The sequence below is a fragment of the Leguminivora glycinivorella genome, chromosome 1 (genome assembly GCF_023078275.1).
Source record: "Leguminivora glycinivorella isolate SPB_JAAS2020 chromosome 1, LegGlyc_1.1, whole genome shotgun sequence".
NCBI classification, from domain to species: Eukaryota; Metazoa; Arthropoda; class Insecta; order Lepidoptera; family Tortricidae; genus Leguminivora; species Leguminivora glycinivorella.
In genome coordinates, this window is record NC_062971.1 from 31450731 (window position 1) to 31467581 (window position 16851).

At 38.6% G+C, this 16851-nt stretch overlaps 1 protein-coding gene across 50 annotated transcripts in view; it reads right to left on the reverse strand.

Moving 5' to 3' along the window:
• Positions 1 to 16851, reverse strand: part of LOC125242628 (Down syndrome cell adhesion molecule-like protein Dscam2) — a 115232-nt gene that overhangs the window by 60073 nt on the left and 38308 nt on the right. For 19 of the 50 annotated variants that reach the window (XM_048128068.1, XM_048128063.1, XM_048151453.1 and 16 more), the window contains exons 4-6: positions 15512 to 15650; positions 4685 to 4867; positions 2803 to 2952 (exon numbers count right to left, since the gene is read on the reverse strand). In XM_048128068.1, coding sequence (XP_047984025.1) covers positions 2803 to 2952; positions 4685 to 4867; positions 15512 to 15650 — 472 coding nt within the window. Of the gene's footprint in view, positions 1 to 178; positions 303 to 350; positions 475 to 1493; positions 1618 to 1662; positions 1787 to 1823; positions 1948 to 2802; positions 2953 to 3209; positions 3387 to 3581; positions 3759 to 4066; positions 4247 to 4377; positions 4558 to 4684; positions 4868 to 4947; positions 5128 to 5511; positions 5654 to 6049; positions 6221 to 6550; positions 6719 to 6830; positions 6993 to 7198; positions 7367 to 7434; positions 7597 to 15511; positions 15651 to 16851 lie in introns of those variants that run through there. The other 31 variants (XM_048151683.1, XM_048128001.1, XM_048128008.1 and 28 more) reach the window with 22 other exon arrangements.

Here is a 16851-nt window from a genome sequence, read left to right on the forward strand (position 1 = left end):
GACACTAGAAATAGCAAATTACCTGAATATTGGAACAGGGAAAGCCTGAGCCGGACAGAGCAATGTCACAGTATTATTTGATAAGTCTTCTGTAAGATCGATCAATTTAGTTGCCTTTTGGAGCCGCGCTTCCCAAAGGTTCAAAAATTGATGTAATATTTAGAAAAAGTTTATGTACCTGAACATTGGGGATGGAAATGCTTGTGCAGGGCATAAGAGCGTGATGCTATCTCCACCGTTTGCGTCGAAGGCGCGAAGTTTATCACCAGTTGTGAATTTCGGTTGAACGCGACCCACGGGCTCTAAATTACATAAGCGCGCATTGGTGTGATGTTTAATCTGAGGATTACCTGAACATTGGGGCAGGAAATGCCTGGGCGGGGCACAAAAGTGTGATGCTATCTCCACCGTTAGCGTCGAAGGCGCGGCTTTTGTCACCAGTCGTAAACTTAGGCTGGACACGACCAACGGGCTCTAAGAATATATATTTAAAAACTTACTGACATGCTTCTAATCTAATTACCTGAATAAAGGGACAGGAAATGCCTGCGCAGGGCATTGGATAGTCAGACTTGAATTAAGAGTAGCGCTGAAGCTCCTTGAGCTATCCATTGAAGGGAATTTTGGAGACACTTGACCCACAGGTTCTAGAGAGACAAACAGACATCTAAGTACCTGAACAATGGTGTGGGGAAGGCTTGGGCTGGACAGAGTAGTGTCACGCATGCATTTGAAGAAAAGGTAAAGCTGCGTCCAGTTTCCATAGACGGGAATTTCGGAGAAACCTTGCCCATCGGTTCTGTCCAAGAAAAACATTAGAGCTAGTTTTGAATTACCTAAATGCCGGCGCAGGGAACCCTTGAGCTGGACAGACCAACGGGAGATCGCTACCCGTATTTGCAATAAACGACCGGCTAACGTCTCCGGTAGCGAATTTCGGAGATACTTTTCCCATGGGCTCTACGAATCGGAAATGATATGTTTTTATATCATATTTAGGTGCGACTTACCTAAACATTGGGGCAGGAAAAGCTTGCGCAGGACAAAGAACCGACAAAGTTTGATTACTTTCAAATTGAATAGTCGACTCTTTTCTAGACTCGGAAACTTCGGTGACACTTTTCCCATGGGTTCTGTAGCAAAATGTAATATGATTTACCTATAAAGTGGAATCGGGAACGCTTGGGCAGGGCACAATAGAGTGATACTGCTGCTCTGCTGATAGTCCACAAGCCGGCCCTTATCGATATTGGGGAATTTCGGTGATACTTTTCCCATTGGTTCTATTACACATAAAATATGCGTAGCTCAAAAATATGTAACTGGTAAGTACCTGAAGAGTGGAACGGGGAACGCTTGAGCCGGGCATTGCAATGCAAGGGAATGATTTTCTTTAGCTCCCATCCAGGTGCCCATCAATAACGTGGCAAATTTCGGAGACACGCGACCAACCGGTTCTAGGGGGGAATTGCGAAATGGTAAAGGTCAAATACCTGAATAATGGAGTAGGGAACGCCTGCGCAGGGCATTGCAATGCGTATGATTCGTTTTTCTTAACCTCGAACATTGTCCCAGTGAGTACGGTCGCAAACTTGGGAGGTACGCGGCCAACCGGTTCTAGAAATATGTATAGACAGTAGAGATTTGGCGTGCAAAGATTACCTGAAAAGGGGTACAGGGAATGCTTGAGCGGGACATTGCAAAGTAAACGAAGCTGCCAGCGTGGTAACGTACATGGCGCCGACTTGTGTGGTGGATAGCTTGGGAGGCACGCGCCCTACCGGCGCTGGGGATGTAAAGGGTTAGATTTGAAGAGTCCTTACCGGTACATTGGTGGAGGAAAGGCCTGGGCAGGACACAGGACTGCCATGTTAGAACCTTCGCTAAACAGGAACCCGCTGGTGGTCGACGCGCTAGGAAACTTGGGAGGCACCCGACCCACGGGTTCTGCACATGTTGGGAGAAGGCGGGTTTTCAAGGATCGGACCAGAAAGATTACCCAGAGTGGACTTTGACCGGCCAAGTTACCCCTACTGTTCTCTATACACCTAATTTTGAAAACGCGAGTCAAGGCTCTGCAGGGTACCCTATCCCAACATTCAGGCAAGTCGTTTAATACAAGAAAGTTTTCAGACACAAATATTTGTGTGTGTAAACTTTGCTATTCACAGTAAAATTAATAACCTCAGCTGTATGCATATTTATGAAGTACTTGTAAATACCTTGATACGTTAGCTTTTGCTATGAATATATATTGGTGTTAGAAGAGATTATTAATTTTCTTAAAAAACTTCACTATGAAAAAAAAAAGCAGAATATTTCCAGCACAATATTAAAATTGCATTAACTGAATGATTGTTTTCAAAGTATAAGCAGAATGTGCTATATTATTATTAGTTGAACATATTAATATTTAGTTGTTGCCGTTGGTCAATTTATGTGATGTTGATAGGTACAATTAGGTGTGTATTGGAAATATTCTGCACTATAATAGATTTCAAAAACAGCTAATTAAGTAAAATTAAACTTAATATCAACAATGTCTTTAAAATGCTACTAAACTTTTAAGAAGTTTTAGACATAAGAAAATAACGAATGTGAAAACCTTGAGCACGTATAGATCCAAACGACATTGTTGTTATTAACGAGACGCTCTGAATTAATTACAAATTTAATTCTCGAATAGAAGGAGTGTTAAATTCATGGAATGTAAATACAATGATTCATACATTTAATACTTATAATAAGTAGGTGCTGAATGAATTCAAAGCGTCACCTCAGATAGAAAATAAGAAAACTCACCAGTAATTACGAGACGTCCCTTAGTGGCGGACAAGCGAGTTTCTCCCGTAAGCCTATGCTTGGTGCGGCATTGGTATGACTTATATCCATCCTCGGGTCCGACATCTCTAATATGTAATTCTCCAGATGGTAGTACTAAGTATTTCCCCTCTGAAAATTTACAAAACATTGTAGGAATCCATTATGTAACACGAATTTGTCAATAAATTCATTTTCATAATCTTCAATGGCTGCGCAGCTTAAGGCTGCTTTACTTACAAATTTCACAGCATGCAGGAAGGAGGATCAGAGGAAAAGGTAGGCCGTGAGGCCCATGGAGTCACGGGAAACCAATAGGAACATTGCTATGCACCACTGGAAAGACTTGATCATTGGAGACGGAGGCCAAGGACGGCAAAAACTCGTACCTAAGTCATGATCGGAATCGAGATTGATTTCGACCTCTTCTGCATCTTCGCTTATAATCCACGAGACAACAGTAACGTACTCCGCAACAAAGCTCGGGATGTGACACTTGAGAATGGCGGCGTTGCCTCTCAAAACGTATTCCTCCATTAGATTTACGGCATACGCTTGTGAAACCACTGGAACAATACGAGTTGTCAAGGCCTTGTTTTGACTCTAATAGAGGAGAACTAAAGATTAATAGTAGCCCTACGACAAAATCGCAATAATCCCTACATTGTAAACTAGAAATACCATATAACGACACTAGACAGAAGTGTTAAGGACAGGATGGGAAACCTCGGGAACGGAAAGGAATACAACCAAGCAAGTACCTAAATTTGATGAATTGTCGATATTGATTTCATCTTCCTGTTCGCCCTCGGATACTATCCAAGATGCGACTGACACGTATTCGGAAACGAAACTCGGAATCTGGCATTTGAGAATTGCAGCGTTTCCGCGTAAAACATATTCTTCCCAGAACTTCACGTCGTAAGCTTGGGATACGACTGTAAAAGGAAAGGACTTCCGATAAACTTGGCCCTTGATTTACGAGTAATTTTATATGGTTCGTAATATTACCCAGTAATAACTGTAACCACAGGACTGTGATTCACTCACAGCTTATGAAGATCTATCGTGAGTCATATAATATTTGCATCTTACAAATCCATTCATTTAGCAAGTGTTGCCACAGCTAACTATGACCCGTTATCTAGAGAAGAGAACGATATGCAATGTAGGTATACAACAATGGAATAGGAAATGATTAGGAATAATAATTATGCGTAAAAGATTCGAAGCTATCCTTATTTACCCAAATTAATGTCAGATTCTAAATTTATCTCCAACTCGTCACTATCCCCTTCGGAAATAATCCACGAAGTGACCGTGACATATTCGGTGACAAAACTCGGAATGTGACACTTTAGTATGGCGGCGTTTCCGCGCAGAACGTTCTCCTCCCAAAGATTGACGGTGTATGACTGAGACACCACTGGAATAAATTATCGACTTATTAAACACGAAACACTCAGAATATTCTTTTAGTCTAAACCTCGCTGTGATGTCGCTCCAAGTAGGATCCGGGCAGGAATTTGGGATTGGTTTTGTTATAATTAACAATACCTAAGCTAGCTGAATCTTCTACGCTAACCTCATTCTCATTAGTATCGCCTTCGGAAATAATCCAAGAAGATACAGTCACGTATTCTGTGACGAAGCTCGGTAAGTGGCACTTTAGGATGGCGGAGTTGCCACGCAGTACATTTTCATCCATCAAGTTAATCGTGTACGCTTGAGACACGACTGAAACAAAGTTATTTGTCTTGTCACATTAATAAACAATATACCGACAGCTTAATCGACCTAACAAACGACGATCAAGGGAAATGGGAGGATGGCACGGCCCGACTAGCTGTTAGATTAAAAATACCCAAGTCAGTTTCTTCAGCGTCGGCGTTAATTTCCAATTTGTCAGTTTCGCCTTCGGATATAATCCAAGAAGAGACGCTTACGTATTCCGTGACGAAAGTAGAAATGTGGCATTTTAGGATAACTGCGTTCCCGCGCAGCACGCTCTCTTCCATCAAATTTACTGTGTAAGCTTGGCTCACCACTGAAAATTAAGTCCAAAACATCCGGTTGAAAAAGGAAAGGATCTTTAGGATCTAAGCTGATGAAGTAACTATAAAATACCCTCTTTGTTAGTAATGTCTTCTAATTTGATTTCAGATTCTTGTTCGCCTTCAGAAATTATCCACGAAGCGACTGATACATATTCGGTCACGAAACTAGGAATGAGGCATTTCATTACTACGGAGTTTCCACGCAACACATTCTCGTCAACTAGTTGAACTGTGTAAGCCTGGCTCACGACTGCAAAAATAATTCGAAAACATCGTCTTAAAATATGTTCAATACGGGAAAGGATTTTAGGAGCTTAATTGACTCTACGGACATTGAATACAATCACAAAATACCCTTATTGTTAGCAACATCCTCTAATTTAATTTCAGTTTCTTGTTCGCCTTCCGAAATTATCCATGAAGATACTGAGACGTACTCAGTTACAAAACTGGGGATGAGGCATTTTATAATCACAGCGTTTCCGCGTAGCACGTTCTCTTCAACTAAGTGGACCGAGTACGCTTGCGATACCACTGCAATATTGAAACGACAACGTTGCGTTAGCCTGGCATAACTACTCGTGGGCTGGAGGAAAGGAGGTGATGGATAATTACTTTCGCAAACAAGTAATACCGTAAGTTTCATTCTGAGTATATTCCCCGCCATCCGTATCATGCCAAGAAACTATTTGCACATGATCGGAGACAAACGAGGGGATGTGACATTTGAATACTGCGGCGTTCCCTCGAATCACGTACATGTCGTACACCTGCGACTCATAGAATTGGTTGACGGCTGGAATTTAAAAATATACCTAGTCACTACAACACGGCCATTGCTGTTAAAGTTGTAGGATTTAGAGGAGAGCGGATAGGGACAATTGGGGTCGGGCGGGCGCTCTCGATTACCGTAATTGCCGTCAGAACCGTTTAACGAAAACGCAGAGAGGGACTTCTCGTCTGTTATCCATTCCAGGACATTGACGTAATCCGCCACGAACGACGGGATTGAACACTTAACGATAGCAGAGTTTCCACGCAGGACATCCTCGTCGATCACGCGAGGTTCATAAGACTGATGCACCACTGTGAAGCAGAATTTCATTCATCCCTTCAAAATGGTACGTTAAAGTGGGAAGGATTGGGATTAAAAGTCTACAGGTTTTATCTACCCGACTTGACATTCGCGTGTTCTTCAGCAGTAACAGTTTCATTGTCCATAGTCCACGACACGACATGAACGAAATCCGCAACAAAGGAAGGCACGATGCATTTGAGAATGGCTGTATTTCCGCGCAAAACGAACTCATCGTTGACTCTAGCCTCGTAAACTTGAAGAACAGCTGTGCAAAAATATTAAAATATGGATTTTATTAGGAAAGGAGTTGTGTTTCGTGTTGGAGGATTTACCCTCTCCATGTCCAGGAAAGTAGGACCCTCCATCGCTGTCGGTCCACATTTCAACAGATACAAAATCGGACACGAAACTGGGAACCTCGCATTTCATAATAGCAGCATTTCCGCGGATAACATATTCGTTGTCCGCCTCGGCCTCGTAGGGTTGAGATATCACTGACAACATTAGTTTATTTTTATTCATAGTTTCCGATAATAGTTAAGGAATTTGGGATGGGATCGTGAGAAGTAACAAAAGCAAGACGTCAAAGGAGTACCCTCAGAGTGTGTATTGTTAATGGTGAGCGTTTGTCCGTCATCCATTATCCATGACTCCACATAGACGAAGTCGCTCACGAAAGAGGGAATCTTGCACTTGACTATTGCGGCGTTGCCTCGTATCACGTACTCATTTTCGGCTTCGGTCACGTAATACTGTGACACGACTGAAGAATAACAATTAGTCACCTATAGTTGGAAATGAGCGGGTAAAGGTGTGGGACAGGCGTTTAGTGCGTCGGGAAGCGGTTACTTCATTGTTTAGCGTGGTATTGTTACCGAGGTCGTCGGAATGCGTAATCTCAGTTCCTTCTTCGTCGATCCACGCTTCTACCTTCACAAAATCGGCGACAAAGGAGGGAATGGAACATTTTAGGACAGCCGCATTGCCCCTTATAACATACTCTGTGAGGATTTCGGCTTCGTAGAATTGATTTACAACTGAAAAAAGACACGAGGTCTTTAACGAGTACACCAAACAGCAGGGATTCGAGGGGCGCTTGCAAATAATAATATGATTTTGACGACAGGAAGACCATAAAAGTTGGAGGTTTTATGGTCAATGACATTATATTGAAATGGTTTGATTGGGAATGGAAAGCTGGCAACAGGATGTGGAGGCACATTTGCTCATGTAATAGTGGTACCATTGTCTTTAGGATCAGCGGCGGCGTAAGAATTTCCGTCTTCGTCGTGCCAAGAGACAACGTTAACGAAATCAGCTACAAACGAGGGTATGGAGCATTTGAGAATGGCGGAGTTTCCACGGATGACATATTCATTGTTCACTTCGGATTCGTACTGCTGCTGTACCACTGTGGAGGTAGAAGTTTGGAAATCCTTGAGGATTAGGAAGAATGGGGGTAAAAGGCGAGAGAGTAACCGTAATTGTTGCCAGGGAAGAAGTCTTGGTTATCGTCGGTGTGCCAGGAGAGAACCTCCACGAAGTCGGCGACGAAAGACGGGACCTGGCATTTCAGCACAATGCTGTTGCCCATTATGACGTATTCCTTATTGACATCAGTGTCGTAATGCTGGGCCACAACTAGCGTCAAACATTGTTAAATATTATTGTACCACAAAGAAAAATATATAAATTACGTCCATGTATAACTGATATTCTGAAACCTGTCAGAATAAAAACACTCTCATTTAATTAAATAAGATGGCTTAGCATGAATAGTAAATTATTTAGTAGCGAAAATTTAGAAAATTAAGTAAGCAAAAACGTTAAACGACTTTTAATTTAATAACTGTACTATTCATGAGTCACAGCCAACTTAACCATTACTTATAGAAAGTATAACAATCAGATAAACATGTACTAGCATAATTAAAATTGAAAATGTACTTCTGTAACATAAATTAAAGCGCATTTCAAGAGACGCAACGCTGAACCATTAACGCACATATCACAAGAACAAAATATTTCTGAATGTTTACGAAGAAGATTATTGTAAAGAGTGCAGGTAATAGTGGTGAAGCTTTGTGTCTCTATTATGCCTTGATTTCATTGAATTCAAATTAAAGTTTAATCTGAAACGTACTGGGATCGTATGATGGATGCTCTTACTATACCTTGTACTTTTGGCACTTGAAAAAAGTGTAAACAAACCTGAGCTGTCAAATTTGAGGGTTGTTTATTAGGTAACGTTTGGTTCCTGAATTTTTTTCTCTATTTAAAAATAATTGAGCTCACTACTATTTTTCATTTCATTCCACTAACATGTAATTTCGTTTAATTTGACGAAACATATACACCTTCACGAATACAAACATATCGTCATTACATTTAATGAATATTATTATTTTCTTCAGGGAATCATCAACCAAAAAGTACCTAATTTTGCAGAGGTTTAAAACTCATGGTTGCATTTTAATCTGGGTGTAACTCCGGTTTCACATTATCCGATCCGATATCGGATGTCGGAAGGATTTCGATGGAAAAATCCAAGATGGCGCCTGTAATGTATGGGATATCGGTCCTACATCCGATATCGGATCGGATCATGTGAAAACGCACTAACTATACTAAAATATAAATTTTATCTGTCTGACATTTGCCGTTGCTTGTTATCAATCATCAATATCATCATCATCATCATCTGTTCCGAGTTCGATATTTGTGTTGATGATTGTTATATTTATGTTTTTTATGGTTCTGTACCAAAAAGGTACAAAAGGAACCCTTATGGCGACGCTCTGTCCCTCTGTCTGTATGTCTGTCACTTTTCTAAATATCTCGAGAGAACTACTTACGCTATCGATTTGAAATTTGGAACAGTTATGAACATTTTAAACCTCTACAAGCTGAAACTATTATTTTTAAAAATATATTAATATTAATTATAGAAAATGGCAAAAATGGAAGGGGGGCAAACTGTAAATGTCAAGTTACTAGGTCAAGTGGGGTATCGATACCATCCCCTTACCTTCCGAACTTTACCAACGATAAATTATGACTTTTTACGAAATATTGGTTTTTTTTAAGCTAAATTTTACAGGAAAAGGTTTTCTGGTTCTGGCCTTAAAAGGTTCACTATCCCCGGATCTGTCAAATTTGACGGCTCCGGTTTGTTTACACTTTTTTCAAGTGCCAAAAGTACAAAGTATAGCTTGATAGAGCAATTGTCATTTTCTAAAACCGCGTGATAGAAAGTGACAGGTTTTGCCATTATCACGCTATCGAGGATAACTGCGAGTTGCGACCATCATAACCGTACTGTAGTATCGCAAAATGTCCTTATCAGCAACCTTGAGCTCCACGCTGCCGATGTTACATTTGCAATACAACAGGTGGCTGTTACATCAGCAAATAGCATTGTTTACACGACGCGGTTACTCAATACGGGTGGAAGTACATTTGCATTTATTTACATGCTGTCAATTGAAGCTTTTACAGTTCAAAACAACGGTTTCCCGTTAGTAAAGTGTCTGTTTTCATTAGCTTTAAACAACGAAATTGTCACAGGCAACAATTTAAGTATGTTCTCTATAAAGGTGACACTGACTTTGGTAATTATGTAATTGGCAAGCTTAAGCTTAATAAATTAAATCATTCTAACCTAAAAGCTGCTCCCTGTAATGAAGCATAATTTTTGACAAAAATTTTTTTCGTAGGTCATCGAAGACGTGAATTGTTATAATTAAGATAAGGTTATGTTTTCGCGGCTTTATTTAATATTTATCTACACTTGTGTTATAAATAATTCTGACCCATATGAACTTTCATTATACACTGCATCTGCGTCTGTATGGGACTGCGAGTATGGGCGGTCCTCACCGAGAGCTGATTATTTAATTGACCGCTCGCCCCCCGAAGGGCAGGAGGGCCGTGACACGGCGCGACAGACCAATAAAGTGCATCTACTCGTACTATTGTTACTTTATTACTAATCAAGGGCCGTGAAAGGGCTTGTGGTTAAAAAGCTAGTTGTTTCTCGATGTATTTACACTGTAGTTAAATGAAAAAATGCATTAAATTTGTAGATACCTACCTACTATTATAGTAAACTGATTACAGTTAGTTTTTTTTTGTGTAAATAGCAGCTTCATAATATAAAATACCCTATAATGGACGGTGATGCCATTATGGACAAAAACACACAAATCCTTAAAAATAAGTATCTAAAATTTGTTTCTATAAACTGACGGCAATGTACCTACCATAAACTAGAGTCATACTTAGATCTGCTTAATTTTGAAGTTTCATTTAATTCGGTTATTTTTGAAGGATTTGACGGCAAGATAAAAGTCATCAGTTTACTGAAAAAAATATCAGGACGAATTCTTAGCAATGTTGCAGAGTTGAGTTCATGTATAAAATAATAAAAAAATAATACTCGGTGTAAACTGAAATGAGTTTTACTTACTGCATTAAGCATGAGATAAGGTATACTATAAGCATGAGATAATGTCCAACTATAATTTAGCATCATATTTTTCAAGGAAACATCAGCGGCGAGGTGGTTCGTGTATATTACTAAAGCACGGTCTAGAATATATACCACTAAAAATCGCAGCTAAATTATGTGCACCGCACTACTTTGAATGTTGTGGAGTCGAATTGACTAACTATAATTTAATAATAGTATGCATATATAGAATACCTAATCATAACATAGGGTTATTTATTCATAAGTTTAAACAATTATTAAACAGTCTTGTACGTAAAAAGAATAAAAAAAATGATATTTTGTGGAGATTGGAACATAGATATTTTAAAAAATAATAGTCAAACAAAAGAACTAATATCTCTCTTAACGAAATTTGGATTAAATATTCATGTAAAGTCACCAACCCGAAAAAATCTTGTATTGATTTAATAGCTTCAAATTTGGATTTATCGAATGTATCATGTAATCTACATAACCTAGGCCTGTCTGACCACGATACTGGGCAGTCTATATCCTTTCAGATTTCTGAAAACTCGAAACCGAGACAGACCATAGAATACACTGAACAAAAAAGAGACTATAGTCAAGAAAATTATGATAAATTTTATAACTATATTTCATGCCTTTCTTTCAGCCAAGTTTTCGAGACATCAGATCTCAATAGAGCATTTGAAGAGTTTCATGACTTAATTATCTTGTTTTTCAACTTATGTTTTCCAATTATAACCATACCACAGAATATATAATAGTACAAGTACAGAAGGCCCACTCTTTTGATGTTCACGAAATGCCGCCTTTTAAATGCCTACAAAATTCTAACAAAGAAACGAGCCGCACGTGCGCTGCGTCGGACGATAGGGTTGTCTAAGGATTAAAACGAATTAATACTGAGATGAAATGTTATGCTATTATATTCCAGTCTTGGGTACTTTTAGGTATATATACAGTCTATATATATTTTTGTTTAAGTCCCAACATCACAAACCTTATTGAACTTTTCCTTTGGACTTAATCAATAGTAGATCTGTGTAAGACTGTCCTATTTTATTCATGATGTCTATTTAACTAAGCACCATTAGCCATTCACACGCGGACATCGCATATAAAACTTTAAAAAAACTCGCGACGTAAAGTAACAATAGAAAGTGCGAACGTGCGTTCCGTGAGAACGCGCGCCACCCCTGATTAGGCCGCGAACTCGCGGCCGCCAGCATGTACTTGTAGCGCGGCGATAGAATCGCAGAGTGAGCCGCCCCTGGTAAAAAATAAACCTATAAAAAATAAATGGCTTACGAAAGGGCTAAAGAAATCATGCCTTAATAAAAGAAAGCTATACTTTAAATATCATAAAGAGCACACAAACAAAAAGTACAATAAACGAAAATATGTAGCATACTCAAAGTTGCTAAAAAAATGTATTCATAAGGCCCAGCAACTAAATAATATGTCTTATATCAATAATTCTAAAAACAAGGGTAGAGCAGCATGGAACTTAATAAAAGATAATCTTAACTTGAATATAAATAAATCAGAAATTGAATACATTACAATGAATGACACAATATTAGACGAGCCTTTGAAAATGTGCGAGATATTTAATGACTATTACACCAATAATTCAAATGATAGGATAAACTCTTACAATGGAAGTCCAAAAGTAAATACAATTCATAATAGTGTTTTTCTCTCTCCCTTAGATGAGTACGATGTGATCAAAATTATAAAATCATTAAATGATACAAACTCAACCGGATATGATGAGATTCCAACAAAACTTTTAAAATTATGTGCAGTACAAATAGCATCGCCCCTTAGCTACTTGATAAACTTATCTTTCGAGCAGGGTTGTTTCCCTGACCGCCTAAAAGTAACCATTATAAAACCTCTTTTCAAAAAGGGTGACCCGACTTCTATAAATAATTATCGCCCAATTGCACTAATACCCATATTATCAAAGGTCTTCGAAAAAGCTATGTATAGTAAAATAAACAATTTCTTCGACAAAGGTCATGTCATCCATCCAAATCAATTTGGCTTCAGGAAGGATACTTCTACATCTCATGCTTGCTTTACTTTGGTTAGACACATTACTCAATCACTTAATGACAACCAACCTATCTTAGCAGTTTTTCTGGACATGAGCAAAGCCTTCGACAGCGTGTGCCACAAAACTCTGCTAACTAAACTAGAAAATTATGGCATTAGAGGAAAGGCTAATGATTGGCTCAAAAGCTACTTATCTGAGCGAAAGCAATACGTGGAAATTACTAAAATAGTCCAGAAAAAGAAAACGACTTACAAGTCTCTACCAAAGACTAGTAATTGCGGTGTCCCTCAGGGAAGTGTACTCGGTCCACTGCTATTTTTAGCTTATATCAATGATTTGCCAAGCATATTAAAACATACATGCATTTTGTTTGCTGATGATGCTACTCTAATTATAAAGTCTAGTAATGATAGAGACCTAGAGAATGATGCAATTAATGAACTGCGTAACACGACTGCCTGGTTGGAAAATAACTCTTTAAAATTAAATTTAACTAAGACTAAAATTATTAGATTCAAAACTCGACATTCTACTATTACTGATATAAATGTACATATTGATAATTCGAATATAGAACTTGTTAATTCAACCACTTTTCTTGGTATCACTTTGGATGAACATTTAAATTGGTCTGCACATGTTGAAAATGTATGTTCCAGATTAGACCGATTTGTTTTTGCATTGCGCCGACTTAGATCTATAGCATCAAAAGAGGCTGCACTATCTGCCTATCATGGTTATGTGGCCTCAATTCTGCGGTACGGACTAGTCATTTGGGGTAATAGCACCGATATCCAAAGAGCATTTGTTACCCAAAAAGCTTGTGTTAGAGCTATAAGTGGTAGTGAATATCTTGCCCATTGTAAGCCAATATTCCAAAATCTCAAAATCCTCCCATTGCCCTGTCAATACATTTTTGAAATAACAAAATTTGTAAAAAAGCAGTCTCTCCTATTTCCACTTCACGATGAAGTAATAAATAAGCAAAGGCCCAGCAGAAGGCCACTCCAGCTATTTCAACCTATGCAAAAGCTGAAAGTGTCAAAGTCAAATGCATACCATATGGCTATAAAAATATTTAATCATGTACCTGATGAGTTCAAAACCCTGCCAACATGCCAATTTGAAAAAAAAATGTATAAGTGGCTACTGCAAAAATGTTTTTACTCGGTACAAGAACTTTTTGAATGACTTTGCTGATTATGTTAACTATATTATATTACCGCTGCACTATATACAATAATTTTGGAATGTTTATATTGTGTTGATTATGATTAATGTTAATTTTATGCCATATTATCTTATTGCTGTACTTTATTCAATAATTTCAGAATGATTATTATGTTATGTTAGGTACTTAATTGATTATGATAATTTTATGTTACATTATTTTCCCCTTCAACTTCATGTAAATATTTCTACGCCGTTGCATGCCGGCAGAATATGCTGTTCTAACACCTATTTTACTAACCAAAACTGTACCATATTCTCAGAAATAAATGATTATGATTATGATTATAAAACATACTAGTTTGTGTACCTCCTATGACGGACAAGGAACAATTTACGAAACCAAAATTTACAAGAAACAATCCTATATTAAAATGACCCAAACTAGTTTTATTTGGGGTATATAAAATTGACTCATTGATTATCAGTTGGCTTTAAAAGCAAAACTTTAAACTTATTTCACTGTCCATAATGGGGGATCCATTACTGGAGAACTGCCGTCCATAATTGGAGAAAAAACACCTCGTTTTAATTTGTTAACTATGAAGAAACCAATAGGAGTATCTATTCTGCAATACGCTTGAAATGTAAAAGAAGGATAAGACTTTCAAGTTTTAACCCGCATAGCTGTAGAATTTTTACACGTATCAGTAAAATATCAAAAATAGGCAAAATTTTATCTTAAACTGTCCATGATTGGGTCTGTTACCTTACTACTTGATTATTATGTCACAGGCGGTATCATATGAAGAGTAAAGCTGTACATTTTGGAGAGCCAGTCTTTACTTGATAGCCCGGGTATTTTACGAGTAGGATACATGATAAATCCAGGATGTGTCATAACTTTCTCCAAGCGGCCGCCTATCTCGGCATATCTCATATGAAACATAATTCGTTTATCAAATGACAGTCGCATTAGGTTACAAACGAGCGCGGGTCATAAGTCAACGGTCCAACCGTGTTTGAAGTGAGATATCTTGTTTGATAAATGCTTTTCCGTGTATAGTTCAACGTGTTCGGTTACTGTAACTTATTCTCCGTGTCACTTATAAAGACTTTAAGACGACGTGGTACGATATATTTTCATTTGGTTAGCTCGTTTATAGAGGCCTATGTTTAAAACTACTGTAGCGAACTGGTCGTCTAAACAGAGTTACAGGAACGACGTTACAGTGTTTTATGCTGTGTGGATTGCTAGTTTTATGGCTACATTACGAAATTAATAGCGTAAATTTAGATAACATGTAGTTTAAACAGACACTTTACTGAAGGGAATACGTTTTTTCTTCGTCTAACTTGCTGATGCTTATTTTAATGGCACAGGTATCAGAAGGTCTGTGCTCCCAGAGAGCGGCAAAAAGACGTAAGAATAGACCCCAAATAGTTGAAGAAGAATAAAACTGAACGCCTTTTAATTACAAGTATCGTTGTAATATTTATTATCATGTTATTAAGTCCACTACCCACGTCCTTTTGCAAGCTTTGATTTAAAATTAAATCATGTAGGGTCAGCCTCAACTTTGTGTTGATCTGAGATCATTACATCATACCGACTCACCAAGGTGCACCCCGCACTGACTGTAAAAGCAAATGTGACCTGGCATTCTGTTCTCACATTTCGGGCTCGAAGCATCTTTTGCATTTATCACGTATCACATTCTATTGAATTTTAGAGGTCTTTACACCACATTTTAAGATAGGTTATATGTATATTGTGACGCTATAGCAGCATATGGCATCAACCAATCACCAATGCTCAATATCAATTGAATGAATGAATGTATTACCAGCTCGCACGTTGACGTCTCGGGAGTGGATGGAGCCGACGGGGTTGCGCGCGAGGCAGGCGTACACCTGCGCATGCACTTCTTGCCGGTAGTCCTCGGCGCGGAACGGCGGGAACACCAGGTTACCGTTCGGCAGGACCTGAGGAGAAGGAAAACGATGGTGAGTAACATCAGTAGCATACAATTGCTCTGCTGGACACATGGCCACACTCTTACTCATCTGGCGCCGTGACCCAACGATTGTCCGCCACTGGCCCGATCCTCTGCAGTTCCTCTCCATTTTCAATTGTGGCCATGTCAATATTTATTTACCAAGTGAGCATAGCAAAAAGTTGTAATGTATTACATAAACAACGATAAGCATGATTACCACCAACCGCATTATGCAGACAATTGTTCTTGGGGAGTACACTTAGATTACAGAAAATTTGTTTAGATACTTTAAGGAGATTCCAAATGACTCGTGATGATTAATAAAAGTCAACAGCAGAACTGTAATTGGATTAAATTCTATTCTTGGCTAGACAAATCGAAACCTAATCCAAGCGATCTGTCTGTTTAAAGTCTATTTATATGCGAGTACAAGGGATGATAGTGAAAGTAGAATTACGTCGTGAGTGCCAGCTAACTACCTATGTTGCACTTGCATGCGAGGGACGTCAACTTTCGGGCCTTATTATGAAATTAATTTAAATCCTTACCAGAATTTCCAGGCTACTGACTGATATACGTTCAGGTACTATTTCTATAAAAATCTGTCCAAAAATAGTCTAGCACTTCTAACAGTCATCTCAAATCTTATAATCTAAGATGAGACGTCCAGAAATACACCAGAGTTAAGAAAAGCTGCCGGCGTTAGGAAATACAAGTCCAAATGGAGTTCTCACGTTCCGGCCTCATATTGGGTCAGCTATTATTAGCGAATGCTTGCTGTTTCGCTTCCTCTGAACGCTCGGTTTGCTTATTGACCGAACATGTGTTCAACTTGGTGATTAATGCCCATGGTGAGACTGTCGAGTATGCGTACGCTTAGTTTTAAATGTTTACGTGCACACTATTACATACAATAGCTGTAATAAAACTATAATAAAAGTGCAAAACTAGAATCCTTTAATTTTGGTGATTTTAGTCATGCCATCCCAAAAATAATTTCAACGCAGATTCTCACACACAGCGGGACTAATAGGAACTAATAATACCCACAGAAGAGATATCACAAAAACCAAAGGATTCGATGTATCTTCGCTGTTTTATAAACTTCTCCATTAATGACTTAAATAAGCAAGATCTAGTACTTACTTATCTGTTTAGAACATGCGTACGCGTTGCCCCACAGCGGT